This window comes from Aythya fuligula, chromosome 3 (genome assembly GCF_009819795.1).
Source record: "Aythya fuligula isolate bAytFul2 chromosome 3, bAytFul2.pri, whole genome shotgun sequence".
NCBI lineage: Eukaryota > Metazoa > Chordata > Aves > Anseriformes > Anatidae > Aythya > Aythya fuligula.
In genome coordinates this window covers 16,132,733-16,144,989 of record NC_045561.1, presented here as the reverse complement: position 1 = coordinate 16,144,989, position 12,257 = coordinate 16,132,733, and the positions used below count along the sequence as shown (strand labels likewise).

At 38.3% G+C, this 12,257-nt stretch overlaps 1 protein-coding gene across 1 annotated transcript in view; it reads left to right on the top strand.

Annotated features, from left to right (window-relative positions):
* The window catches only part of MSH2 (mutS homolog 2), a 35,908-nt gene that overhangs the window by 2,640 nt on the left and 21,011 nt on the right, over positions 1-12,257 (top strand). Inside the window, exons 3-7 of the mRNA XM_032183729.1 lie at positions 493-647; positions 1,004-1,282; positions 1,621-1,767; positions 2,841-2,990; positions 4,055-4,188. Coding sequence (XP_032039620.1) covers positions 493-647; positions 1,004-1,282; positions 1,621-1,767; positions 2,841-2,990; positions 4,055-4,188 — 865 coding nt within the window. The remainder of the gene's footprint in view (positions 1-492; positions 648-1,003; positions 1,283-1,620; positions 1,768-2,840; positions 2,991-4,054; positions 4,189-12,257) is intronic.

The window sequence follows — 12,257 nt, the reverse complement described above, 5'->3', positions numbered from 1 at the left end:
GCAGGTGACTAATCGGTTAACAACAGTGAGATCCACATGGACGATGTCTCCATGCTGAGGTGGTTGACTCATGATGGCCTGCAGCAGTGAATAACATTTAATTATGTATTGCCTAAGATTTTCTCTTGTGCCTACCCCTTGTTGCTTTTTTGCTTATCTCTTCATAAAATAACTAAAAGAGAAGGTAGAGCTTTCAGACAACACATGTAAGAGCATTAAGATAAAGCATTTTGTCAGAAGAGGCAAACCTTAGCATTATCTTAAGGAGCTTAATGTTGCAGAGTCAGATGGTGCATACTTCATGCTTAACATTAATCAGTGGAATGTTGTGTTTTTATGCTTCATGGGCTTTACATGCTATTCAGTATCAGAGTAACATCCATCATGAAGGTTGTTAGTTCTGTTTCTTGGGGGTTTTGATTACAGAAAATAAATGTCAACGCATTATTCAGGCATCTAATAAGACTTTTTTTTTTTTTTTTTTTTCCCTAGGGAATCAGAAACTTGAAAGTGTCGTGCTTAGTAAAATGAACTTTGAATCTTTTGTAAGAGATCTGCTCCTGGTTCGTCATTACAGAGTTGAAGTTTACAAGAATAAAGCAGGGAGCAAATCTGTCAAAGAAAATGACTGGTATCTAGCATACAAGGTACAATTTTATATATATATATAATTTTTTAAATGTGGAGGGAGGATTACTGTTTCCTGTGTCCTTCAGTTTGGAACTCTGATGACTGGTGGTACGGTGGCAAATCATGTGGTCTGTTGTATATTCCAGTATTCTACTGCTGCAGGATCTTGTCATAGGTCGGGAGATTAAAGAAGCCAGAGGTAGTTCACTTTCTGAAGATGATATTTAAATTTTCAATGGTTAAAAAAGTTAAAACACTTGTATGTTTTGTATTAATGGATTTTTCTTATCTATTATTGTCTTTTTTTATATTATTTTTAATAAGTTTATCTGTGTATAAACACTCTTTCAAACTCTATTGTTTCTCTAAACAGGGTTCTCCGGGAAATCTTGCCCAGTTTGAGGAAGTTCTCTTTGCCAACAATGATATGTCAATGGCTATTGGGGTTGTGGGGGTGAAGCTGTCTACTGCTGATGGACAAAGAGTTGTAGGAGTAGGGTATGTTGACACTACGCTGAGAAAACTGAGCGTCTGTGAATTCCCAGATAATGATCAGTTCTCAAACCTTGAAGCTCTACTGGTTCAGCTGGGACCTAAGGAGTGCGTGCTGCCAGGAGGAGAGACTGCAGGAGAGATGGGAAAACTGCGACAAGTAAGGGAATTACCTTTGCTCATAGCCTTAGGCTTACAGCTAGACAAAACTTTATCTAAAAAGCTCTATCTCTGTTTTCTTAGCTAGGTGCTGTGATTTATGGAAGTGCTATGTAGACTTGAAGAAATTTTGGTTTATGCATATAAAATGTGTGATCTGTCTGACTTATTTGCATTTTAATCAGAAAAAAATTGTAAGGGTAAAATCTTGTGTCATTCTTCTTTCTGCAAATCAGCAGTAAATAAATGTCTCCTCAGTGTGTCCCCCCCTCAGGAGATGAACATGTATCTGCTGAAAATTAAAAATAATTGATAACTGTGTCTGTTTGTGGACAACAGGTCGTTCAGAGAGGAGGAATCCTGATTACAGACAGAAAGAAGGCAGAATTCACAACAAAAGATATTGTTCAGGATCTCAATCGCTTGCTAAAATCAAAAAAAGAAGAACAAATTAATAGTGCAGCGTTGCCAGAGATGGAAAAACAGGTGAGCATCTAGCACTGTGGTGTATGCACTTGTTGTGAACTGATCTCTACCCTTCTTGATCCTGTTTTATACTGGATTCTTGCACTTCTGGGAAAGTACATTGTATAACCTATGGCACATTAAGCTGCATTCTTGAAGTGCTTAGCAGGTCTGCCCTGCTTGAATCTTTATGTCAAAGTCAGATTCTAGGGGTTCTGAAAAAAAGTGAGGTACCAAACATCTCTTTAAAGTAGTAAACTCTAGCAAACATATTGACTAAGCAAGAGGTACGTCCTATTCATTATCTGTCTACATAAGGACTCAAGAACAATCTTTAGATTAATCTGCGTAATGGGCAAACTCATTTGGAACTAGAGTACTGTGTATGCTAATATTTTCATGTTTTATATCATCTTACGGCTCAAACCTGTGATGTAGTGCCTGCATATCAACTGAGTGTACTTCTCTTAGTCAGCTGTAAATAAGAGTTAATTTGCTTGAGATAAAACATGTTTTAATTTGTTTTAAAATGCTTTTGATTGTACCTTACATTTGCAATGAGCATCAGCAGAGTTATTCTCCCTTAATGTGTGATTTCATAACAGTTCAAAATTGTTTGAAGACTCTTACAACTGAACAAGTCAGTAATGCTGCTCCCTCTCTTTTGTGCTGGCACTAACATTTGTAAGGCCATGTTGGTGAGCCAGATCAGATCCTTGTTCTGTCTGAAAACTAACCCTGAAACCATGTCCTCAGATGATCTATGGTATCTAATTTACCTGCAATAACTCGTTTGTGTTCCTGGGCCAGAAATGTGTTCCTGGGCCAGCTGATAACAGCTTTGGAAAGCTGGCAAACATGTACTTTACATCTTAGTTTGTTTATCAGATTATGCAAATGTCTAGTTCATTTTTCTTGCACCTACCTAGAAAGGAGCTGCTGTGCCCTAGAAAAAAGGAATGCATCTGATATAATTGATATGACTAAGAGACATTGCCAGTTTGTATTTCCTGTGATTTTATTTATTATCAAATACTCCCAGATTCAGGAGTATTTTGAACGAGATTGTCCTTTTTTTTTTTTTCCAACTTCAGGTCGCTATTTCATCTTTGGCAGCCATTATCAAGTTTTTAGAGTTGCTGTCGGATGAGTCTAATTTTGGACAATTTGAACTGACTACTTTTGATCTTAGTCAATACATGGTTCTAGATAATGCAGCTGTCCAAGCCCTCAACCTTTTCCAGGTAAGAAATGCACAATTGAACTGATCAGTGTTTGGCAGTATGCTTGTTTAGCTGTTGACAGTAGGACAGTAATAGCCTGACAGTCAAGTCTCAGCTCCCCAGATCCTAATTAAGGACAGTTTCTGCTTTTTAGCTTTGTTTTTAGCTACTGTTGTATAATGTATGCCTTAGTTAGCAACTGTTACCACTGTTTTTGTTTGCTGTTTTTTTTGGAATGTAGAAGATCATAAGAGAGGTAGGAAGGGGCCACAAACAAGTGTCTGCATGTAAAATGCAGATATGGGAAGTCCCTTGGAAGTACTTGGTTGTAGCTGCTGAGGTGTCTGGCTAAGCAGAGGAGGGGATGCTTTGACTTTCCTTTGTTTTAGTCTGAGAAGTTCATGTCTCCAGTGGCAGGAGCAGACTTGGGGTGGGAGAAGAGAGGAACTCTAAAGTTAGATCATATTATGATAAAGAACTCCGAAGTACTGTTGCTTTCTACAGTCATGCTGGAATTGGAAAAGAGAATGGAAGTCTGAATTAGTTCATATTAAGGAGAGAGGAAACATGCCAGGAACGCTGCTGTTGGTGATGGAAATAGAGGGCTGGCTGCAGCAAGTAGACCGGTGAACTGGATGGAATTTAAGACCATTCCAAAAGCACCATGACATTCTAACTGGGAATTCTAACCCTTGAACCAAAGCTTGTTTCTGCCTTCTTCTTTTTAAATGGACAGGATTACACCCTCCCCCCTCCCCTTTTTCACCTTAACACCTTTTTCTCTTCACAAAGAGCAAGCTAGCAAGTACGTTTTCACTTTTCCTATTCAAAGGACTCACTATCCAATGACTCTCATTTTTCCGATGATTCAGCTAGTATCAAAAATAGACAAACCCATTTATTGCTTGCCATGTTCCTGGGACCAGAGTGTAGCTGCTTTAATGCTGTGCTGTTTCATTTGATTTTTTTTTTTTTGATGGTGCCAAGTTGCATACAGAAAAAACTCTGATCTGTGTTAAGTAGCAAACCTGAGTGCCATTTGGTGTGTGTCAGTAAACTTCACTAATTCTTTTTTTCTTTTCCAGAGTTCTGTTGAAAATGCTAATACTACACAGTCCCTATCCGGTTTACTAAATAAATGCAGAACCCCTCAAGGACAAAGACTGGTTAATCAGTGGATCAAACAGCCACTTATGGACAAGAATAGAATTGAAGAAAGGTAAAGGTGTTGCATGTTTCATGGACATATGCAAATTAGTAACTATTTCACAGAAGTATTTTTCTTCTTAAGCAAAAAAACAAAAACACACACAAAAAAACAACCAACCAACCAAAAAATATGTTTAACACTTGGTGTGTTAGAAATGGTAGCTGAAAGTGTGCTATCCTCCAGCATACTGTAGTTAAACAGAGCAGAAAGTCTTTTGCTCTATGAGATACATAGTGACAGCTCACTGCTGGATTAAATACTTTTACAATTAGGACCTTTTAGAAAGGAGGTATATATTTAGATGGTCAAATAATTAATGCTACATGCCAGGGCACTGCAGCAGCCACTTTCTAACTGTTCTTCGTACTACAAATGCTCAGTCTGTGTATCTTGATGCCACTTCCAGTTTACCAGAGAATAAATTAAGCAGTAGTGACCTCTTTGTATTTCTAGAAAATACTTCTGGTTGTAACAGGACACACCATATCTTGCCTAGCTATTGTGGCCCAAATATGGTCTTTAATCTTTCTTGATCTTTCATACTGCCTCCTGCCACCATGTATCTGCCCTACCAGTAGAGAGCAGTATCAGTTGATACGAAGCTTTACAGAATTTCTCAGCTCACTGCTGAGATTGTACCGTTTCTCAGTCCTTCAGAAATGAAAACTGCAAATGCCATATTCCCACAGAATGTTTGCACGTGTGTTTATTTCTTGATTATATTCACCACACAAAGCCTACAGTTTCTTTTAAACTTGTGCTAAATATAGCTATTCCCCTATCATCTAAAACTAAACTTCATGCAACTCAAGTGAATGGCAGGTTAGTGCATTTCAAGGTGTATGCTAATATGTATCTTAAAAAAGCAGAAGAGTACACAAAATTGAATTTAACTTTGATACATTCTCTAAGACTTATGTTCGTGTGTGCTGTTATCTGAAATACAGTGTCTTGGGCTTTAGCAGAGATACTGCAAAATACTGCAAAAAAAGACATTTTGGCTCAGACAAGGGGAAGTTTAAAGAAGTTATACAATGAATAGTCTTCTCTCTAGTTTTATAGACTGAATTGTTTGGCTTTTTTTCGACAAATATATGTGTTTTCAAATCATTTTCAGAATGATGTCTAATAACTTGATCAAAACATGCATAAAACTGTTTGAAGTTGACATGAAGTATTTGTCCCCAGATTTACTGAATGCTTTATCTCACTTCTGCATGTGTTACAAAGCTTCCATCGTCAGTTCTTGATTATATGGCTAGGATCTTCTACTTCTGTCGGTTCTGGTTCCTGAAATCCATGACAACTTTAATTTTATGTTTATGCTGGTTTTAAGATTTGGAAATTAATTACTCCCATTTGTGGTTTTCTTATGCAAAGTAAACATTGGAAATTCTAACTTTTTTATCAGGCTTGTTTGCTGCTTATTGTGCATCAAAAGTCCTGCAAATCTGGAAGAAAGTGTTTTCCTTATAAAGTTGGGGTTAAATGATAGGGGGCAGAAAATGTAACTTGAACTACTCTGTAGAGTTACAGTCATCTCTACATTCTGTGTTGTGATTCTGTATGGCTAATGGTGGTTGTATTTAACAAAAGCTATGTTTAAAGGAGGAGGGGAGTACTTGGGCGGAATTAAGCTATCAATAAAGCTTGTAAAGCTTGGTGTATCCAATTTTGAAACATTTCAAGGAGGTCATTGATAACCTCCTGTATCTTGCCAAGCCACAAAATCACCAGGGTTGCAATTTATTAAAAAATAGTGTCTATACGTACAGACTAAAACAAAAAATAGTCGTACCTTTCAGTTTATTCTGTAGCATTGCTGCATCATAACTAAGCTTGTCCAAATGTGTCTTTCTTTCAAGGACTGCTTTAATGAATTTAATTCTTAGGCCTCCAGATAAAAGCAATGTATTTTAATCATAAACTGCTGATATGCCGTCCTCCCAATCTTAATGCTATTCAGAATGTGTAGGGCTGTTCTTTTTTAACTCAAAGGAACAAACATAAGATAAATTGTTAGTTGGACTGATAAGATGCATTGCCAGATTTAAATATCTTTTCAAAGATTTGTGATAGCCAAGTTATCTTTTGTGTGCTGCAGTGTAAATTGTGGTTGTTTTAAGAATTCAGAATTTTCACACAATATAATTTTAGAGCACATAGATAGTTTGAGAAGAAAACATCTGGATTTCTGGTGCTTTACTGTTCATAGAAAACCAGTGCTTCCTTTGTCATCGAGGTGGGTAACTGATTATTTCTTAGCTTGAATGTCTGTCACAATAAAGCACCCCATTTAACACTTACCAAACTAGCCCAACCTACCTAGATTTGACTGATGTTAGATGACGTTATTTTTGAGTAAATCTGTTGTTTTTACTTACCCAGGAAGTATCTTTACTTAAATTTTTATTTCAGAAATGTGGAGTTGGATGTTTGACCGTTTATTTCAAAAACTTGAAAGTAAGATTTTTGTAACCCTCTGCTAAGGCCTGTAGATGGTGCAACTCGTCTTTTGGAGCTAAGTGGGTCAACTTTCAGTTGTTTGTAATCTGCAATGTGGTGTTGCATTTATGGTTAAATAGAACACAATGTTTTATCAGTAATCTGTATTAACCATCAATGCAGGATACCGTAACAACATGAATTAATGTATGCAGTGCACATGCTTCAGATAACAAAGTTTACCTACTGGAACAACTTCTAATGAGAACTAAGAGAACAGAGGTCCCTGGTTCTTGTCTGTCTTGAAAGACATGGGGTTCTGCCCATGTCTGGCTGGTTTTCCATGATTAAAAAATAATGATCGGTCATAAGTATGCAAGATACAACACTGCTTTCGCCATACCATGAATTCGGACGGCAAGTACATGAGGTTCTCACTCCTTTTGTAGTCAGCATATTTCTGAAATTAGAATGCAATTCCAGAGACAGGAAGTGAAAATTACATTGCAAATATGTATATTAATTGGGTAACATGATTTAGTAAAGTACAGCAAGCAACTTCAGTAGGTATTGTTTATTTTTCAGATACGAGAAAGTTTGAGAAATGCAGAAGAATGTAAAATAGTGCTTGTTCTGTTATTATCTATATTTTTTTCTATTATTACTTTCTGAGGGAAGCTATCTATTTTGGAGTACAAAACTGTATTTGTACACAGCACAAATACAAGGTTCCAGCAGACCTTTTTAGTCCTCAGTGTATACTGTGGCTGTGTCCTGTAGCAGAAGAGGTGTGGGGATCTCAGTTCCACAGGAATTACAGGCTGTACTCAAGCATCATTTTCTATTTCAAGACTGTTTTGAGCTTCTTTTTTTCAGATTCCAAAATGCCTATGCTGCATGTGGACCAAATTGGAGAAACCAATTCTATATCTAGCAGAGTCAGAAAGTAATAGATTTAGGGAACTTGAGGTGAATAAAGGTCTAGTGGGGTAAAATCTCCCTGTTCGTAGAACATTCTCATGAATTGATCTTAAATGAAAATTGAGGTAGCAGCTTGTTTAAAAATGGAAAAAGTAACTTGTTGCTAGCTAGCGTAGGAAGACTTTAATTCCTTTCCATGCTTTATTTAGTCATGCTAAATCCATCCTGTCATATGCTTTCTCTAGCAGACAAATGGAGGGACTGAGTTGGGTAGTCCATGTGGGGAGGCTCAGCAGGGTAAGTGTTCACAGTGCCCTGTAAGAAGCTGTATGACTGGGGTCTCATCTCAGGTGCATGTGAATTCTTAACATGGATGAGAAATGTCCAAGTGAAAAGAGAAGTCTGTGGGCATTGCATGCTTGTGATCTTCCTCAGATCACAGAAATGTGCTCATGTAACTGCAGTGCTGTAACACATGCTCTTTATGGAGGTCAGACAGGGAAGGTGGAAAGGTTATGTCACTGCAAAAGGTGTGAATGTGCAGAGCTCTGCTGTGGAGAGGGCAGCGGGCTTATCAAGAGTTTTTGGATCAGAATTAGTGGGAGAACAACAAGGTGGGGATGTCAACAGAGAACATCAGCAGCAGATGTGCCCCAAGGTGAGGAAGTGGACAAAGCTGCCTTGAGATAACAAGAAGTAACATGATCGTAGGCTCTGGCTCTCTTGGAGGACTCACACAGGAGTGAGGCACGGTGCTTAAATCTCATATCCTGGTGGACAAGTCAGCAGCGTGCATTTGCAGCAGTGAAGGGTGACCATTAGGACCACTGGGCTCTGTTAGGAAGAACAGATTGAGGAAAATGATTGTTCACATCTATCTGGCAGCTGTGAGGCTGCATCAAGAATATCACAGCCAGTCTGGGGCTTTGCATTACAGGCGCACTGGCAAACGGGAGCCTGGCCTGCAGAGACACCAAGAAGGGCAGTGAGCTGGAGCATATGGCAGTATATGAGGGGAGGCTGAGGGAGCTGGCTCGTGGCTTGGAGAAGGGAAGGCTAAGGGCACCTTACTGCTGGTTTAACTACCTCTTGGGCAAGTGTTACAGAGAAGGTGAAGCTAGGTGCTTCTTGTAGGGGCTCGGCAAAAGGATGAGGTGAAACACGGATAGGTTGCAACAGAGGACATTTGAGTTGGATATGAAGAAAAAAAATTGTCAGGGTGAGGATGGTCATTCTGGGGTACAGATGCTCAGAGATTGAGGGATCTCTGTTCTTGTTAAACCTTAAGCTGACATTAGCCCCATTTTGAGCAAAGACTGGGACTAAAGGCCCTGGATTCCCTTCCCACATAAATTAGTCTGTGACTGGTTTTCACTACTCTGGTTTTCTAACCTACAACTGTCCTTGCAAAGCATTACAGGGAGGCTTTGTTTCTTTTGTTGCTTTGGTTAACAGCTTTGTAAAGACCTTCGGTACTTTTCCAAGTACAGGCCAGTATTTCTCTAGAGCAATAGGCTGATTTCAGGCAGTCAAATTAGTAGGTAGTGCCTGTGCCCTCACTGAGGGAGGGGAGAACATGAGCAGCTTGGAGGTTTGTCTAAATGACTTAATTAAAATGCACTTCAGCTAAACATTGGGAGTGCCTCGATACCTGCAAAGATGGTTCTGAAACACAGGTTGAATCTGAACTAACTGGAAGACAGAAGTGTAATTTGATATTGTCATGCATATCATAGTGCAATAAATATTTTGCATGAAAGAAGTTGTCATTCCAGTGCTATGTAAATGGTGTTGGCTTCACAGTAGGTCTCTAGAAATGTTAGAAAAACATTACCTTTGTCATTCTAAAAGTTATAGTCTCTGAGTTCTCTGGTAAAATGTTTGGAACTTGAAGATCTAACATTTCTTTAGTTCTTTTCCTCCCCTTGCAAATGCACCAGTACTCTCTGTGTCCAGCTCTTCAGCCGATTTTTGATCCACCTCATTGTATGCTCAACCAGTTCATAATTTAACATCTTCTCTATGAAGATCTTATGGGGGACAGTGTCAAAGGCATTAGTGAAGTCTAGAAGACTATCTCCACAGTTCTCATCAGGCTGGTAGTTTCATTATAGAATCTTACCAGGTTGGTCAAGCATGACTTCCCCTTTATGAATACGTCATCTACTCTTGGTGTTTTTCTTCTGCTTCATGTGCCTGGAAATGGTTTCCAGGACAGTCATCTTCCTAGAGATCAAGGTGAGTTTGACTGTCCTCTAGTTCCTTGGGTCCTCCTCCTTGCCCTTCCTGAATACAGGAGTGGCGTTTGCTTTTTTCCAGTCTTCAGGCACTTACCCCAGCTGCCATGGTTGACCAAAGATTATAGAGCTTTGCAAAGATTATAGCCTTGCAGTCATATCTGCCAGCTCCCTGTGCACTTGTGGGTACATCTCATCATGGCCCATAAACTTAAGAACATCCAATTTGCTTAAGTATTTCTTGACCTGCTTCTCTAACACCAGGGGTATATCTTCTTTGCTCTAGCCTTTTACTCTAGTCTCTGAGACCTGGGATTCCTGAAAGCTGCTGTTGTTGGTAGGCTGAGGCAAATCATTGAGGATTTTTTTTTAAATCACAGCCAAATTTAATTAAGTTTCCAGTTTAAAAAATGAATTGTTTACTCTGCTGCGATAAGAAAACTTTCACTATGTGTGTGTGCAAAGCTCTCTGCTTTTTAACAGTATACTTGGTGATTACTGTTTTGAATGTTGTGTACAAGAATATGGCTTATTTTATTCATGAAAGAACTATGAACATACTATTTTCTTCTGATCTGTTTAATTTATATACTTTTATTGGAAAGGTGACATGTTAGGAAACTGCAGTGGAAATTTTATGCAAGATAGTTTTGTCTTGACATGTAGTTTAATTTCATTTAGCATGTATAAAGGGTATAAGGGATTTGTTTGCATGCGTTTTAGAGTTTCGTTGCTTTGCAGAATGAATGCAAATGAAGAAATACATGTCTTTTACAGCGAAGAAGTAGAACTTGCATGGTATGCTCTTTGCACAAGTTTAAGGGTTAGCAATTTGAGAGAGTATTAGTGCAGATGGAGTGTAATAAACATAACTGCTTAATTTTAGTAATATATGGAAACTAGCGAGGAGTAAATCATTAAATAAGAACTGTGGAAATTACTTTCCCGATCTTTACCTAGACTTTAAAGACCATATAATAATGCTTCATCATTGGATCCCAAAATGCTGTATTTAATTAACCTCCCTCCGCAATGTAAAGAATTATGCTGAGAAGCAGCCTTAGCTGCTTCCCACCTTCAGTTTCTATAGAAGGTTTTGGGTGGGGCAGTTTCACTACACGGGCTTTATGAATTTGCCCATGACTATGCAGTACTTGCTCTGTTGAATTCATTGTTCTTTGTTATGATTTGAAAAATTGAGGTTTATTAAAAATTCTGAAAAAGATGTTCATTTATTTTCTAGAAGCCTAGATATTGCATTGATGGTGCAGCAGTATTCAAAACGTATTGTGAAACTAGTTGTTCTTGTCTGTATTTAAATTAGGAAGTTGCATTGTATTCATGCCCTTAACACTTGTTCACAGCTAGTAGTCCTGTATGTAGTACTGCCTTGGTCTTTGGTGGTCAAATTTAAGTGATTTTTTTGTTTTGTTTTGTTTTATTTGTCTTTTTGACTCTTAAACATCATGCAAGCAGCCTGCAACACTGAGAATTGTTTTGTAATTCTAATCAAAAGATGTAGTTGTGCCTCCCCAAATGTGGATTGTCATCATTTCTTTTTTTATTGGTACTGCTGTTCATGTGGCTGCTTAGTTCATCTTTTGATGGGGAATTTAGCCTACTAAAATAAATAAGGGCATAGTGTCATGTAGCCTCTAATCCAGTAAAACTAGGCAGTTGCCAAAGGGGCAATTCCATTTCTTTCTGGCCTTCTGGCTCTGCTGTTCCCTTCTTTTGGTCTGGCTATTGTGTAGCTACAGAATAACTTGACTTCGCTTGTTCGCTTGATGAAAACTAATACATGAAAAAAGGATGAAGGATGTAATCTAAAATTAATCCTTTTGCCACTCTGCAGCTGGTCCTTGGCCTACTATCATTGTAAACATGAGAAGATTCATATTTTCTTAAATGCAGATCAGGCAGTACCAAAAGCCTGTTCTTCCCATTTAATGATCTGACTTGTAAGTTTGTTTTCTGTTGGTATGTAGACTTTTTTGTGTGTCTCAGAGCCTGGCAGTTCTTTGCATTGACATGCTTTCCGGCTAGAGGAGGAAGAGCAGAGTTCTCCTTGTGTCCTGGTGATTTATTTGCATATGCCTCAGAATGCACTCCTTTCCCTTGGGGTCTAAAAATACTGCCATTGCAGCAGCCTGCTTCAGGAGCAAGATATTAATTGTATCAAATGGCACTGTGCTGGCAAGGATGAGACCCAAAATTCTATTTTTTTGCTGAAGAATCGTTTTCTTCTTTACTTTGCCAGTCTGAGGTCAGAAAATGTTTAAATGTTTGTGTAAAACATAATGAATTTTGGTAACTTACTTTATTGCTGTCTTATATTCTGAAATATCTTGGGGGGGGCGGAGGGAGAGAGACATTAAGTTAATGATGCTTTTTTTTATAATCCTGTTTGGTTTTTAATCTGAGCTCATTAGTTTACAGCCAATGCACACAGCCTCCAAAGCTTTGCTTGATTGT